Source organism: Coturnix japonica, chromosome 11 (genome assembly GCF_001577835.2).
Source record: "Coturnix japonica isolate 7356 chromosome 11, Coturnix japonica 2.1, whole genome shotgun sequence".
Taxonomy (NCBI): Eukaryota; Metazoa; Chordata; class Aves; order Galliformes; family Phasianidae; genus Coturnix; species Coturnix japonica.
Window position 1 is genome coordinate 5,452,628 of NC_029526.1, and position 17,102 is coordinate 5,469,729.

At 37.1% G+C, this 17,102-nt stretch overlaps 1 protein-coding gene across 8 annotated transcripts in view; it reads right to left on the reverse strand.

Moving 5' to 3' along the window:
• Nucleotides 1-17,102, reverse strand: part of ADCY7 (adenylate cyclase 7) — a 55,502-nt gene that overhangs the window by 4,728 nt on the left and 33,672 nt on the right. For 6 of the 8 annotated variants that reach the window (XM_015873494.2, XM_015873495.2, XM_015873493.2 and 3 more), the window contains 18 exons: nt 16,328-16,476; nt 15,911-16,022; nt 14,208-14,335; nt 13,802-13,960; nt 10,640-10,772; nt 9,388-9,573; nt 8,971-9,014; nt 8,501-8,581; nt 7,989-8,061; nt 7,067-7,164; nt 6,281-6,365; nt 5,089-5,226; nt 4,003-4,089; nt 3,524-3,562; nt 2,696-2,859; nt 1,790-1,871; nt 1,109-1,264; nt 289-435 (listed from right to left, as the gene is read on the reverse strand). In XM_015873494.2, the coding sequence (XP_015728980.1) occupies nt 289-435; nt 1,109-1,264; nt 1,790-1,871; nt 2,696-2,859; nt 3,524-3,562; nt 4,003-4,089; nt 5,089-5,226; nt 6,281-6,365; nt 7,067-7,164; nt 7,989-8,061; nt 8,501-8,581; nt 8,971-9,014; nt 9,388-9,573; nt 10,640-10,772; nt 13,802-13,960; nt 14,208-14,335; nt 15,911-16,022; nt 16,328-16,476 (2,061 nt within the window). The remainder of the gene's footprint in view (nt 1-288; nt 436-1,108; nt 1,265-1,789; nt 1,872-2,695; nt 2,860-3,523; nt 3,563-4,002; nt 4,090-5,088; nt 5,227-6,280; nt 6,366-7,066; nt 7,165-7,988; nt 8,062-8,500; nt 8,582-8,970; nt 9,015-9,387; nt 9,574-10,639; nt 10,773-13,801; nt 13,961-14,207; nt 14,336-15,910; nt 16,023-16,327; nt 16,477-17,102) is intronic. The other 2 variants (XM_015873499.2, XM_015873500.2) reach the window with 2 other exon arrangements.

Here is a 17,102-nt window from a genome sequence, read left to right on the forward strand (position 1 = left end):
ATCACCACATGAGCATTAGATGTAAGAAAGCACTGGGTATTCATTTTACTGTCTTGCTCTAAGAGTTCATATAATAAGAGCAGTGAAATCCATGACTTTCAAGCCATATTACTAATGAATTAGATGATCCCATCAGATGGAATATATTTTCTTTCCAAGATTGCAAGGCTGAACTCAAAGTATTAGATCAGTCTAAAGGTGTTTTTCACCCTCCATTGCTCACAAATCTAGTGAAGCATTTTACAGCAAGTATGTAATCCAGTTCACTTTAGCCAAAACCTTAATTACCTCATCAAAATCAGCAATGATTTCATTCAACAGTCGCAAGCATTCCAGACCTTCTTTATTGACATCGCATTCAGTATAAAACACCTTAAAATCTGGCACTGATGCAAACATGACACAGACACAGTCATAAGACTGATGGTACCAGTCCTACAGGAAAAGAGTATAATCACACACTGTCAGCAGTTGACTTTCACCACAGGTATTCAAAACCACGATTATTGTTTGCAATCAAATTACAGTTTTCCTATGAAGCTACAGTACTTTACAATGGGTGTGTCCAATTTCAAGAGAAATGTTAACAAAGTTGGTTTGCATACAATCTACTTATCTCAAAGATTCTAATCTGTTCTAGACCGTGCTTGTTTTCTCCCACTCAGCATGGCTACAAAATCAGCAATACTTATTCTGGTAACATGTTGGCAAAATCAGAAGGATGTCTTTGAAAAATCATTAACGATCAGCTTTTCTCACAGGGGTTGTTAGCACAGAGATACCAGCTGTTCCTGGACTGATTTGGTTAGAAAGAAATCCTGCTTTCTCCAGTAAAATATGGTCTTTAGAAAGCAGTAAATCAGCATTAACTATTTGCCAAACTCAAACTGTGTCCCAAAGCGAAGTAACCAATTCTGAAAACAGATTTCAGGGGCTGGCACTAAAATTTGCATTTTTCGAGCCCTCCTGGATAGCAGATTAGATTTACAAAGGTTCACAAGCAAGATGGAAAACAGTGCGGAACCTTGTAGCTTTTCCTGTGCTTGTTAGCCTGATGTTCTGTGCCACAGAAATCCAATTTACTGTCATTAGTAGAGACTAAACCTACCTCGTTTCGCTTTTCACCAATGAAATAGGCAGCAACGTGTGCTGGGAGTACATTTTCCAGTAAAAGCCTGTTGACATTCTCCATCGTTTCAAACTGCTCGTGTTCTTTTTTAAACTTATTTTTCCACAGACAATCCAGTCGACAGTAATAGTCAATCTGCAGAAGAACACAATACGATACATTAAATAAATACATATAATATCTTGCTGAAACATACATGAGTCAAATTAATCCAACAGCATGGAGGCAACATTTCTCTAAGACCTTTTGAACCTGAGCAGTTACAAAGAGGATGCTTCAAAAATGAAGGTCAAAAACATAAGCAGCAGTCACTGTGAATGCCGTTCAGGTAGCATCAGGTGTATTAAAAAGGATATTTTATTAATGAAGTGATTGTTTTTATCTATAATTGCTACCTTGATTTAGGATAATTACATATAAATATAGATGGATTCAAACTGGTGGAAGTTCAAAAAGTTATGACTAATATAAATACTATTGAAAAGAGTAAAAATGTTCCTGCCTTCCTACTTTTAATAGTATTTATTTATATTATCTACAGTTAAGTACAGGAAAAGAATTTATACATATCTACACATACCCACACATACATTTACATTTTATTTAAATTAACTGGCTGCAAGTAAAAGAGAACTAACCTATTGCTTTTTCAATACATACCTGCTTTGCAAGTAATATTAGGGTTATGTAAAACAGAACCAGGTATATATTAATCATTATTCTTGGCTCTTCAATGAAAAGCCTGTAAACAAGAAAGCAATACAAAATCCTCTGTGTTAATCCCATACGATTAAGAGTTGCATTGGGGGTAGGGAGGGCAACAGAAAGCATGCACACACATATCTATCACCAGTGTCATTTTTTGCCAGTGGCTGTCTGGTTACAGCACTATCCGATAATGAAGAAAGATTACCATAGTTCAGTACATGAACTGTTCCACATAACAACAAGACAACACTGAAGCTTTGCTAATTGTTGCAAGGAGATATGTGTCCACACTGTCCTACAGAAAACAGCCAACAGAGCCTTCAGATTCAAAAGCAAAACTTTCTTGTTTGTAGAAGGGCAGCTGATAACAAATAACAACCAGAATTACTAAAAAGTCAGCCATTAAGATACTCGTGGAAATCTGAGTGGCATTCATATTTTTTAGTGAAATCAGTTCCTCGTTACATGATGAAATTTCAGCAGTGTCTCAAAGTAAATTCTCACAATATGATTAGTCTGGGATTACAAGGCTAAATTAAGAGTTCATTTAGCCTTTTTTTTTTTTTTTAACTGTACAGAGAGCTCACAGGCAGTCTCTGCAAAATGAATTTATCCTAATCATGAACTATGAGAATATGCTAAAAACCTGAGAACCAGACTTGTAAATTAACAGTACAAGTTTTTCACATATTTTTTACAGTTCCTTCAATTAGATCAGGGTATTTCTGTGGCACTGGAGTTAAGCTTAACAAAAAGCTTTATAATGTCTAACACGCAAATCTGATATCTTAATATAGTATACCAAAATCTAACATCTCCTTTAACAGAATATTATTGTTAATAGATTTTCAACCACACCTGGTAACGTTGACAGGGACGCTTGTGTTTCTTTGTGGAAGGGTATTAAAGATGATGAGGTATACAGCTACAGCAATGGAGAGGAGGAGAACTTTGAGTTCGAAGCTCATTTGAAGAAATACTGAGCAAGCAATGAACCCCAAAATGCAGCAATAGGCGTAATACTGGAAAAGAAGAATTTAAATACGGTTGCATTATTCAGGCTTGATGCTGCATAAGGCTTTCAAACATAGCAAACACTTTAAGTTCATGACCATCTAAATTTAAACAAAAGAAACTATGATCACCAAATACAATTAAACCTTTATTCTTAACCGAACTGTAGTGCAGAATTTCACACTTTTCCTGGCTACTACTTTTTTACTTTGTCAGAGACAAACGTTCAAACAAAAATATTAAATGCCAACATGCGCAGCATCAGATTAAAACTAAAGAGTGTTGAAAATGTATCTGCTGATGACTATGAATTACTTATTATGAATTCAGGAATAACTTAAAGCAGCTTTACAGTCCGACAAATCGGTTCCAAAGCAGGAAGTCCAGAACCCTGGTCCTATTTTTCATAGTTCTCCCTTTGTAAACTTAACCTGATTCTACATTCTCAGATCTCTCCTTTTAAAATTACAAAAATAAATAAAAAATTGCAAAGCCATACTTTCTTTATCACAGCAACAACAACTGAAATGCCTTGATTTCATGCAAAACTTTGCTGCTGCTGCTGGGCACCTAGAAATGCTGATTCTTAGAGCAACAAAACCTGACAGTTGTCAAAAACAAATACAGTATTCAAAGATCTGGGCTTTAAAACGAAATGGATTTACTACTTACAGTTTCCTCAACGAAGTATTCAGTTGTGTTTTCAAATGACTGATTTACAAACATGCAAGAATAGAAAATTACAAAATTAGATGAGTATCATCTACAGATTGGAATGATCTCTAAATTGAGTGCTATTTAGAAGTTAAAGAACTAAAAACATTAAATCCTTAGAAATTATCCTCTTGTCCAGTTAACAAGTGCTATGTCTAACTGTCCCTGACACAAACAGTAGGGAACAGCTTCTAAAAGTGCAGAGGAACCAAAGCAAGCTGTCTTTGGGTTAATGCTCTGGTACTGGAGACTTCTGAAAATCCCTGGGAGATGCAGAGCCAAGTCACAGTTAATTACAGAAAACACTTCAAGAACTGCCTTGTGGAAGTAATAATCTTTGAGTTCAATGAATTAATTCTATTTTTATAAATATGTGAAAATGTATAAAAATACTCCATCCGCTTATACTATGCACACCAAGCCTTATTTCTTTTTACCTTAGAAATGAAGGTATAACTCACATTGGCAGTGCCATTCAAGTCACTTGATCCAGTAAAGTTTGCAGCATTGTTCTTTTCAGTAGTCTCATTTATTAGGAAGAAAAAGAGACAGAAATCAGTTAGCAGGTAGTCATTTATTTTAAGTGTCTTCTCTCCACATGTTATACATTGAATCCTTGCCTGGTTGCCCTTTCAGTGCTATTGCAATGTAAGTGTTAAAATTCATGATACCCCTTATATGCAGAGAGGTTAAAATTGCCAAGTGTCTACCTTTTGTTTATTTATCTGGGGGTGAAGCTTCACATTACAGCTAAGCTAATCCAGCAGCTAACTGGCACAGTGTCCCACTCACCAGTCTCACAGCTGCTGTTCTCTTTTGGGCTGTCTGGTGGTGTTCACATGACACCACTGTGAGTCAGTTCAAGGACCTGAGCCAGCAGAAACACAGCCCTACAAAAGCTGCAGAACAGCTTTCAGAATGAACTCCCCATGAAATCAGGAGAATGATAAACTGAGAGTGTGGGATAGGAAATATATCACTTATAGTAGTTAGCTACTAGAGAGGTTTAACTGTTACCTTGATGTCACACAATACTTATTAAAACTACAAAAAAACAAATGGTGTGGTCTTGAGCATAATGTAACACCAAAGAGTAGTTTTTTCACATGTGTGTACCTCAGGTGGAATACAATACACAACTGAGGTTAAAAGATGAATTCTGTTTGCCTCTAGTCTAGTCTAGCAGCTACTACCTACAGCGTGTTCTACACAATACAGACACTTAAACCTACATAAATCAGAAGACAATCTTACTGACAATAGCCATAATCTATGGTAATTATAAATGCCATCTTGAAAACAAGAAAAGGTGATGTAAAATAGATCTCAGAACTTTTAGTTTTGGTGGGATTTTTTTTCCTTTGAGTTCTTTTATTTCACATGGGGCATTTATCCATGTGCAAGTCAGCTCAGGTGGGAACTGGACATTGGGAGGAGAAAAGAGAGAGCCAAATCCTTCATGAAAGGAATACAGAACGCTGCTCTTAGTATGGGCACAGAATGAAGACAAAGTGATTACTTACCAAGTTAAAAATGGCTATAACCAACAAGGCACCTATAGTGATGGCTGCTAAAGGAAGCCGAAGTAAAGGCATTGTTTCCACTTTTTCTGAGACAGTGCAAAGTCGGCGTACGAAAGGCCACCTTTCTGAGCAGCACTTCTGTTAAAAAATAGAAGTTTCAATAACACAGACAACATGAGGGAAGAAATATTTGTGAGTTTAGAAATGCTTTGTGTGTGCGAGAGAGAGAAAAGACTCTTTGTTGAAATCGTAATTTATAACTCTGAATCCAGACATTCAGATTCCATGCCTGCTACCTTGGATTCCACGTTTGTGCAGTGAGAAAATGCCTTCTCATTTCCAAGACACTGGGCCACTGCATTTTTTGAATTTCTGCTATAAAGATCCAAAGTCAGGATCTGAGTGAAAGGCCCTGAGAAATTTTAGTAAAAACATAATAACATCCTGCACTGTATTTTTTATTCAGTTGTAATATCTTTCTTGGAACTACATTTGCAGGTGTCTAAACCAAAACCAGGTGGTTCCTTTGCCATCCTAATACCCTCCTATTGATGGTACAGCAAAAAACCATGTAATGAAGCATATTATTTTAAGACACTGCAAACACTGTTTAAGGGTGCTACAACCAAACATCCCCAGTGTAAAATTCAAGCCTGATTGTAATATTAGAACTTTCTTTTCTTCACCAGCTTTTATGTATGTAGAAACTACCTGCACACCTATACATGCACATATACACCTCTCTACATAGACCTATACACACATACATATAAAATCCATCTACCAATTGTACTTATGTAAAAGCCATGCATGCTATCTAACAGTATCTAACAAGTTATTCATATGTTTATAATTTTCATGGGGCTTTACAAATTATTATGAAAACTAATTCAAACTTTGTTTTGCTTTTAATACGGTTTCCACTATAGAAACCTCAGGATTTACAGCCAAAATTACTGTTGATGACATAGAAATGAATGTAAATAAGAGAACAGCCCCACCACACAAGTGTTAGTAACTTCCTCCTCCCTCCTAGCTACCTATTTTGGTACTCAAATTAGTCTGAATTACATTAACAACTTTCAAACACGACAATCCATTTCAGCTCCTATGGAAACTTGCAGCTTAACCCATCAACCTCAAAGACAGACTGAACTGCCAAATCACATCCATCCAACGTTTTTATACTTACCATACATTTCTCAGCAAAGCACACAAACAAAATAAGTGCAATGATGATTGCAACGACGCCAAAGGAAATTCCTAGTTTTGCAGTTCTAAACAGAAGAGAAAGGATTTAAACAAACCAGTGTTAAATGAAAACGTCATTCAAACTGCACTTCAGACTAACGTTTCCTAACACTGTTTCTCAAACTTTGAATAGACTTTTTTTCCCTTCTGGCACTGGATAACCACCAAACTGCTCAAGTTACTGTTGCTGTGTTGCACAAATACAACTGAATTATCTTATCCCCTCGCTGAGGGCCTGAGCTATTTCCCTTATGCATAAAAAACATGGAAATTGAACTCCAGTGGCCATGAAAAAACTTCAGAAACATCAAACATCTGCTTTCTTGGAAGTATGAGAAGGAACTGGAAGTTCCTCCCTTGCAACTCTATAGAAAAAAAGGAACACTGAGCACCTTTTTACCAGCTAATCCCATTTTTCTATTCCCCATTTAGTCAAAATTTTTACAGCCAGCTGTTAAAAAATAGTATTCCTCAATCCCTTGATCATCTCTTTGGGTATACTAATGAGGCACGCAGATTATTTATGAAATATCTATATTTTATTTTCATAGTGATATCTGGGCTCATTTCCCAACAACACAAAGGCACCTTTTACTAAGGGTTAAATTACACTTAAAAGTCACATCCCTTAGGAACTACAAAGGACCCCAAAAAGTCCCATGCATGTGAGTTTCACTTTAGCTACTGCCTAATTTGAATCGTCAGTTACTAAAATACTGGTACTTACTTGGGCATTACAAACACTTGTATCAGAAAAATACAGAAGAACACAAAACTTGCGCACGCGAAGTAACTCTTCAGTTTTAGAATTGTAATGGTGCGGTACTGAAACAGATGTTAGTAAATCAGATTGTTATAAAGAATATTACCTTTTTAAAATGCTATAACTTTTGTGATTACATATATATAGAAGTTTACACTGCATTATTCAAAACATACACAGAACTAAAAAACAACAAAAGAAAGTCATCTGAACATCTGTCAATATATACCAGCCCAGACCAAAGGATAATTTTTAACCTAGAGGAAAATCTAGCACTGACTATGTAAATCAGAACTTCTCAGATGCATAAGACCAAAATCCTTACCAAAAAATGACATACGCAGAAGTAAATCTAGTAAATTCATGTGTGTATATATATCTATATACATACATATACACCTATGTATGTATATACTAATATACATACACACACACCACATAATGGTTCATTATATATATGTGCACCAGCAACTATGCACAGTGCATCTCAGCACAGCAAAGTTAGGAACCTAACCAATAATGGTTTTATAGTTGTAATGAAACAACCACAGAAATTAATTTTATTATGGATGCAGTATCTACTTTTTAAAATTCTCATTACTTTTGAAAGTTCTTCATACAGTAAAACCAGCCCAAGTCCTACTGACTCCCTATGGCAAGAATTTAACCAGGGATTAGAAACACTCTCCAAAACACGGGTTATCAAGGAAGCTTAATCAACTTAAACAAATAATGAGACTCACTTTCCACTAGGTATCAAAAACCATTCTGGGTTTGCAGTCATCACCAGAATCCAGTTCAAGAATGAAAACAGTTTTAAGTACACTACTGTGCTGCTCTGTAGTAGAAATCAAAGAACAAAAACTATTATTTTGCTCTTACCAACCTCTTTTTCAAGACCAGGTTCTGCAAATATCAGTGAAAATCCACAGAAGTCATCGGATTTGCCACACCATGGGCTGCATGCACAGAGACACACGTGTTACAGAATGTACAGAACAGCCCAGGAAGGATGCAAAAGCAATATAGTTACAGCCCCACAGTACACAGGGTGATAGTGCTACGGATTTATACGCGATTGACAGCTCCAAAAATCTTTATAATTCATAGGGTGACCCAGAAGCTGTTAAGTTTTTACATTGTTGACAGGCAGATCCAGAACTTCCACTAACAGCAGTTTGCCATTTATGTGCAAAATGTAACCCCAGACCTTCTTTGTGGTTTAAAAATAGACATGTAGAACAGCAAGTGTTAGAGATGGCTTACAGCCTCCAAACTTTGCCCCTAATTATTACCAACAGCATCACCTACTAGGAATAGTAGGAAGTACAGTTTTAATTGTCAGTTAAAAATTGAGGAAAAAAATAAAAGATTATAGAAAATAAGAGCTTTGCATACTTAGTTGAACTGAGTCCTTCAATGGTTGACATCATTTCATCATAAATATCTTCCTCTATTCTTCCCTTCTGAGATGAATTTCTGTGAACAACATGAAGCCTATGTCACAAATGCTATTCAAAAACAAGTAACTGCTTAATCCTCTCTATCCCAACTACACAGTAGAATTATCACACATTGTTTATCTTAACTAAAAAGCTTTTTGACAAATAGAGGTATCCTAAGTCACACTGAAATAACATCTGGCTACTTTCAGAACTGAAGGAAGAGAAGGTTGGGGAGAAAGCCTTTAGAGACTGCCAACCATAACAAACACGAATTTATATGCCTTTTAAAAGTCCAGCAACCTAGCTGCACATTTTCATTGTGGAAACAGCATACACAGTGATTAATCAGTCAAAAGATTGCATGCTTACAGTAGACAGAACACAGAATGATATATCAAGGAAAAAAAAAAGTACCCAACAAACCTGTCAGAAGTCCTCTGGCGCCCAGTGGAACACAGAGGTATTTCCTAAGTCATGGAAGGAATAAAGAATAAGTTACACACTCAACACTGGGAACAACAACTGAGAATGAACTTCAAGAAGAAGCCAAAACCAGTTTTATTTACAAACAACATTCAAGAAACACTCTCAAACAGAAAGGCTTATCAAAACCAACACTTTCCAGCAACATTTTCTGCTTTAAGAAGCGGGTGTTTTCTGTCCTTTCTATAAAAATCATTAGAAAATGATTTAACAAATCTTTTCTCTGTTTTTTTTCCATACGCGTATTTAATAGTAACAGCAGAAATTCAACCACAAAAATATGCCAGATTTCAAGTTTCAAACCAGAGACAGAAGTAGCTCATAATTTTAAGATGACATAATCACTTAAAACTTTACCTTTCTTTGCCTTCCTTGTGAAGTCGAAGAGTCACTGCTCACACTTTCTCTATGGTTTAGGTGGGCAAAGGGCCTGGCTGCTCCCCAGGACTCTAAATAACGTGTCATCCGAACAGATGCCCGCATCTTCAGCCCATCATTCACTCTTGTTTTAGGAAGATGATTATTTGATAAGCACTGTTTGGACTAACAGAAAAACACGGTAACTTAGAAAACAGGAAATTATACAACTTACAAACAAACAAAGCTCAATATAGTTGAGTAATTGTAAACTAAATAACTGAGCCACTTAGTAGGACTTGACACTCATCAGCAAAGTCAGCCAACCTCAATTCCTTTGTCTCATTTCATTAATTTCAGTTGTAGCAAATCATGACATAATGAATTTGCTTGAGCTGCCTTTGCTAGACTTCACACGTAAAGCAACTTTCAAGCTCCCTCATTTGAAAGTGATGATACCAGAGATCCTGGGACCATAGATACAATTTCCATGCAATCAGCGCAACAGCAGGAACATAAGGTTCCCAATTTCTGAGCCAAAGCATATCAAAAGAATAGTCAGGAGAAAGATCCCATCGATGACAAACTCACTCTTAGATTATATCCCTACACAACAGATAAACAGTCTTCTGTGGGTCTAAAAGGAAGCTTAAACTACAGAATAAAGTGATGCATCATTGACTGGATATTTGCTAACATTTCATAGGTATCTTCAGGTGAGCAGGGACCACTTCAATAGTTTGTTTCAGTGTTGTGTAAATAAAACATACAAGGAAGATAAGATTGAGTTCTTGATAATTAAAAGTGGCTCTCCTTTTGAAATGTCTTACTTATCAGCCACAAGCCAATCCAAACTAGTAATGCTTGAGGCATTACTCATCCCTAAATGGGTGACAGTTACTAACTTCATACCTTGAAAGGAAGGTGAATCTTACATATACAACAGCGAGGAGAAAGTTGCTGGAAGCTATTTCACAGAGAACATTCTATCTGGAAGTGGCTATACTCATGGGTGCTCTTTCCTGACTTCATCCCACCTTTTGAACTGAATTTGTAAGTCACATGCTTCAAGCAAATACACGGTCGAATACAAATGCTGTGACTATACAAATCACATGAGGTTTCAGACACAGAACAGTAGGATATGCTTTCAGATCTAAAGTCCTAAATCTAAGTTACTCAGATGACTCACACAGACACTCTGTAATTAAAATGAATGTATTTAAATATGTGTTTAAAAACACACACATACCCTTGGATCAACCACCAAATAGGTTTTGATATTCATGGATTCAAGGTAAGGATCTCTAAGGTGTCCATTTCCTTCTTCTACTTCATAAGCCTTGCCCAAGTGATTTAGCGTTGCTTCAGTGATGTGTACACGACTGAGAATGGAAGAAAAAGACAAACAAGCATTTACAGAAAGGTCATAGTAAGCATTTCATTTACATTTCAATGGCTACTGCTACATTTCTGCTTTTCAGCTTTGGCAGCCAACTCCAAAATCCTGGCAGAACTTTAAACTGCATTTGCGATCCATCACCACAGTCCTTTGTTGAACATCTTTCATACAAAGTATCCCAAAAAACACTTCCCAGAATGAGACAGTATCAGTGCAAGATTAAAATGAAGTAAGCACAAAACCAGAAAGGAGATAAAAGAAGAAATATCATGACAGAAGATCTGATGACCGAGAAGACAGACATACAGGCATGTTGTTGCAGACTATAAGAGCTGCAAGGAAAGCTGACATAAAGCACACAAGGGAGGACTGTCTTAGGCTGGCAATGCATGAGTGACAAAGAAAAGGGGAAAAGAGAATGGAAAAGGTTTTTGTCAACAAGGAGGATACGTCCTGAAGTCTGTCTCTCCTGACAGAAACAAGTACAATATAACAGCAACAGCTGGCACTTTTTGTATCCACTCATGCTTTCCCCCCGGATGTGACTTAGTTCAACATCCTGAATCATGTACTTGCACAGAAATGATGAGTTACACTTTTCCACACAGAATTTACTCATGAGAGGCCTCAATACGTTCATGTAAGTATGTATGCATAATTTTGCTCTATTTCTTCTAGTTGTCCACTGTCCCACAACTTTTCTCATTTTTCCTTGGCAAAGAGGGGTTAGAACCACTGCACCATCATTCCTACAACCCATCAGCACAGAGCTGGTAACAGCACATGTCCAGAATGGAAGCTGATTGCATTTGTCTAAATGAAGAAAAAAGGGAGTGATGGCCCGTTCTCAACTCTCTTAACCTGAATAGGATACGAGAAGATAAAGCAGCCAAGACCTGGAGACCATGGGCTGTGGTTTCCCAGAGAGAAGCAAAACATTCACAATTCTTTTGGAACTAGAAGGTAAGAGGTTTTTGTTTACTGGCAATTTTCTAAAAAGACTATGGTGTTTTGTTATTTGTTTTTTCCAATGGATTAAGCAGCTCTGAAATACAGGCAAGTATTTGAATCTGAAATCTTACAGCCAGCTTCTGATTGCCATTTCTCCCCCCACACAGGAACTGAAGCACATTGAGTGATGTCTGTATTAACTCCGCATTAAAACACACACTCACTGCAGTTACTTTTCTGTCTTCTTCTACTTACCTCATCTGTTCAGTATCCATTTTTCTTATGGATCCTCTACCCTCTTCCCTAATCACACACTATCATAGTACATATCAGATCTTACTGTAAACTTCCTTCTACTTATTGTGCTGACAACTTCCAACAGTTCCTAATGCTTCAGTGGATTCCAGGATCAGCATATAACAAAAGCTGCTAAAGCTGCCTCTCCAGGCAAGCTTTGACATGCACTAAGGCACCTATATCAATGCAGAACACCTGAAACACTGCACTCTCACTTCCCTATGCTAATATGTCTGAGCATGTATTTCAGTGTTTCTGGCACATCTATGTTAGAGAAATGATCATAAATGTGGTTTTAATATTGATGCTGTGCTTGCTCTGTTTTACCAATAAATTATTATGTTATTACAAATGTAATTAAATTTTAGACTGTGAAAGAAGAACAAGGATACTCAGTCAATGGGAATAAATTATTCATAAAAGGAGCAGTTTCTCTGCATTTTTTCATAAATCATTAGGATTTCTCCATTCACAAGGCCCAGTACATTTATACTTCCTATTTTAAATAAAAACCTCAAACTGCTCCCTATGACAAAACTCCTGCTGACTTCTAAAGAAGATCTAGGTAAGAGTGGAAACTATGGAGAACCCCAGACAGATGATTTTTCCACAGTAGAAGCTACATAACAAGCAGAAACCCGTCCTTCCTTGGAGACTCAGTCTTCCAAGAACAGGTTTCTTGTGGCCAGTTTTAACACATGGAAGGTGAGTGCTACAGCAAGTATTATGTGCTATGTTTTGGAATCAACAAGCAAACTTAAAATAATTTTTAATTCTATCAGAGAATCAAGCATTTGCATAACAAATGTATTGGAATAATCAGTTTTTAAGATTCAACAATAGTCCTAAATGTGATATTTGTATGATGTTCATGTCATATTCAGATTCGTGTTGTTTTCTTTGTCAAGAAGAGGAACTTCACAACTCCATATTCTTGTTTAACCATGCAAAATTGCTCTAAAACACTCAACCTGGATGATATTGCAACCGTTAACTAAGTTTCAATTAGTTTGCTTTCTGTTACCAAAGAAAGAAAAGAACGTGATATTCATACCCTACTACTCTGCAGAACTTATCTAAAACACAAATAAGACACTCTACAATGTCAGTGACACTAAGCAGAAAAAAAAGAGTAAGTCCAACGCCCTGCACTGCTGAGTAACACAAATTTGACTACTCATTCTCCTTCCAATTCTGCCAATGCCAAATACAGCTCAGAGAGAACACACAACAGCCAACAGCTCTAAATTCTTCTTCCTTGGATGCTCCTCACCAGGGTTTATTTTCATTTCTCAGAGTTCAGGGCTGTGAAGTGTTTGAATATAGAGCTAATATAAATCGGGTGACCAAGGAACCAACTGATATATCAACAGAAACACTAACTGCTGCAAATATGCAGCTTTTCTTTGTCAACCTAAGTTCTGTATCTATTCTTCACTGAAGCTTAAAAATATAGTATTACCCTCATACACAGCACAGGTCGATTCAACATAATAATACAGTGCTAAAGCCACACAGCGTTCTCAAATAAAGGAGAGGTCAAGAAGTAGTCACTTTCCTGATAACACAATTTTATAGCTCATTAAAAAATAACAGCCAGAAAATATTAGCTTTTTACAGCTCAGGTAAGTACACATTCGCTCCATTTTATTCACATCATTATGGTGATTTGTGTCATGGAACAGTTACAAATTCCAGTCTCACAAGCCATGACTATGAGAAAGGTGATGACAGTGAGCCAGCAGTGAGAGTGGAGGGCCTCACCCAGGTACGCCTGCAGACTCCATACGGTTTGCTAAGGAAACATCATGAGACCAGACATCGTACTGCCACTTGCGGAGGCCGATCACACCACACAGCACATTCCCAGAATGAATGCCAACTCTCATGTTGATATCCACACCTGTGGCTTCTCTCACCTGCCTGTAGGAGAAGAGAGGAGTTAGAGTATAATTTAGACTTCTGACTTTCTCACTTCCTTCTGGAGACCTATTGAGGTTTAGCTTCATTAAATGCTCAGTGCAAAGACAAGCGAGAAACTTATGACCTAAAGCATAACTATCAAACTAAAGGGAGTAAATAATTTTTTACAATGGCAGTACTAACAATGACTTCATTCAATATCTTTATAGCCTCTGCACAAGTAAAAAGTCTTCTATGCTTTGCTTACTTTATTGCTTCACACATGTCCAGTCCCATTTTCACACAATTCTTGGCATGAACTGGCAAGGACACGGGTAGGCCTGAGACACAGTAGTAACAGTCTCCCAGGATTTTTATTCTCATGCATTCATTCTCCTGAAAAATAATAATTAATGTATTTAATGGGAAATAGGAAAAAAAACAACAATAACTAACAAGAAAAACAACCAAAAAACCTGCAAAGAGATGAATTACACCAAAACTAGGACTTGTCAACATCTTTTTGAGGAAGTACGGCTATATTCAGTCCTGTCAGAAGCAAAACCCATTCTCATTTTCTGCATTCAAATGGCTGGAGCGTAATAGAAATTACTTCAAGTGTTTCTGAAATACAGTCTTAATAATTTCTGACTTTATTCTTGGAACTGTTAGCAACTGAAAAATGTTCAAAGAATTTATCATTTGGAGGATGAAATTTACTCAACTATATTTTAAGATTCATCTTTATTATTCAGATGTTAATAAATTAATCACTTTGTCCACCTTTTCCTCAGCTTTTTAGGGCAGTGTCACAAAACCTTCACAGAATCTTGAGAGAAGTTAGGAATTAAGGGGCCTAACGTGGTATATTTACATACAAAAAATTTATTTTATTTTTAAATTTAAAGGAAGAGGAAGTTGGCACACAGTAGAGTTTGCTGTCACTCATCATCAAAGCAGCAGTACAGTTTGGCAGCAGAAAACAACTTCTGAACTCTGCAACAGAAGATACTACTGCCTGTTATTGGCTGAAAAGAGGAAAGAAGACTTCCTCATATTGTCTGTTGTTAAGATACTACTGACAAAATTTAGCTACAAAGTTTACAAGTAGGCCAAGGCTAATTCTGCCTGAGAAGGCTGTATAAGGTTTGATTGATAAGGGGAGATGTCTTAATCAAGAACAGCTGCCATTCCATCTGCAAAACCATCCCTGCTGGGGAGCAGCCAAGCAATTCTTCCGCCAACTAAAAAATACTATTATTCACAACCAATCAGTGACAAGTGATCAAACTAAGCTGTTCTCACTCGTTATTCCAGGCCCGAAAAGGACATCCACTATTCCCAACATCTGAAGCCATCCAGTAGATTCTGAGTAAACCAGCTTACACAGCCCTGAGCTTCTTCATTTCAAAGATCAGGGGTAACCTTATGTTAGAGCTGGTAGACTTCAGTATCACGCCCAGATTCCAGGTTAGCCATGGGCTTTTATTACATAGTTTGGAGCCTACAACATCCTTACATAATGGAAAAGATGACAGAACATATTGCAGAACAAAAATAGCAAAAATAACCCAAACAAACAAACAAGCCCAAACAAGAATCACTTCTTATAGCCCAATAGGAGAGCTGGAAGACCTTGACTCACTAAATACAAGTGGTTTTTAGACAGGGCAATTTATGGAAAGTAGCAAGAAATTCAGATGTATCGCTTAAAATCACAAATCTTTTATATTCTTGTAACCAAGGAACAGTTGCAAACAGTGACCAAATATCTTTGACCTCAGCTCTTACTGTAGCACAAAAAGCTGGTGGCAGCTAGGATGGCGTAACTTATTTTTGTACATTCTAGATCCCTGCTTTGATACAATACAGTAAGTATGGCCCTCTTATTTTCCAGTACTTGGAAGTTCGAACAACAACTGAACTTTAACTAAATCAAATCCCTATAACACAACAAACTTCAACATGTACCTTTGCAATCTGATCAAACTTTCCAAAAAGTTCATTCAGCATCACTACGAGTTCCTTAGGAGAGCAGTCACTGGCAAGGCGAGTAAATCCTACAATGTCTGCATAGAGAATGCTAGGCAAGAACAAAAGGAAAACAAAAAAACAGATAGTTGAAACATGAAGATCTGTCTATTCCACAGTCAGCTGAACATTAAAATGCACTTAATAGAAAACACCTCAGCCTTAGGAAAACAACCCCAGAAAACAGGGCTAAGTATCTCAACTCATTACAAGTTTAGGAGACATTATCTTTCAACAACATGAAAGGAGCTCACTTCACCCTGAATTTCTCTCACTGACTTTTGGTATCACTGGACAATATGCACTAAGAAATCAGTAGCTCATATAAACTCAAATACCTCTAGAGTTTCAACTTACCTAACATTTTCGTGCCTTTTAACGTATAGAATGTGGAAGTTGTTGTCATGCATTTGCCTGTTATCATTAGTTTCCTTTAGTCGCTCTATGATTGCCAGCTTCATTTCCATAGAAATATGAGCTGGCAGTATGGATAAAAGCAAATTTTCCTAAAAGGTGGGGGAAAAAAAATTAATGATGTAAAACTCTTCATATAATAATTTGGAAACTGCAGGACATAGTGACAACACAGAGGAACTCAAAAGATAAAACCTCTTTATTCAACCAGCCTTTCAATAATGAATGTCACATTTTCCAGAAAAGACTGTTCCATTTCAGTTCTCAAAAACTCTGATTTTAGAACTAAGTAAGGGTGTTGCATTCTATTTTCTTCCTTATGACAAAGATGCCACATCACTTTAACTATGAAACAGAAGAAAGATCATCAATATTACTACAATTTCTTGATAAATTAACCCTCCTTGCCCACCCCTCCCACCCCCCAACAGCATGAAGCTGCAGGGCAGAGGAGGAATACAAATGAGTACTTCTAATCCAGGAAGGGCTCTGCTGCTCCACAGCAGTCACCACAGAAGAGGAAATGCCACATGGAGCAGCTATGAGCAGGAACAACTTGTGATGACACTGCCAGCAAAGACAGAAGATTGTGTAACTGAGTAAAAACCCTGTTTCTTCTGCCTAAAACTTTGTCTCCCCTTCCCAAGCAACTATGCAGCAGTCCACAGAAGGGAACAAGCTGCCAGGATTGCTTAAACAGCACTTTCCACCAAAAATA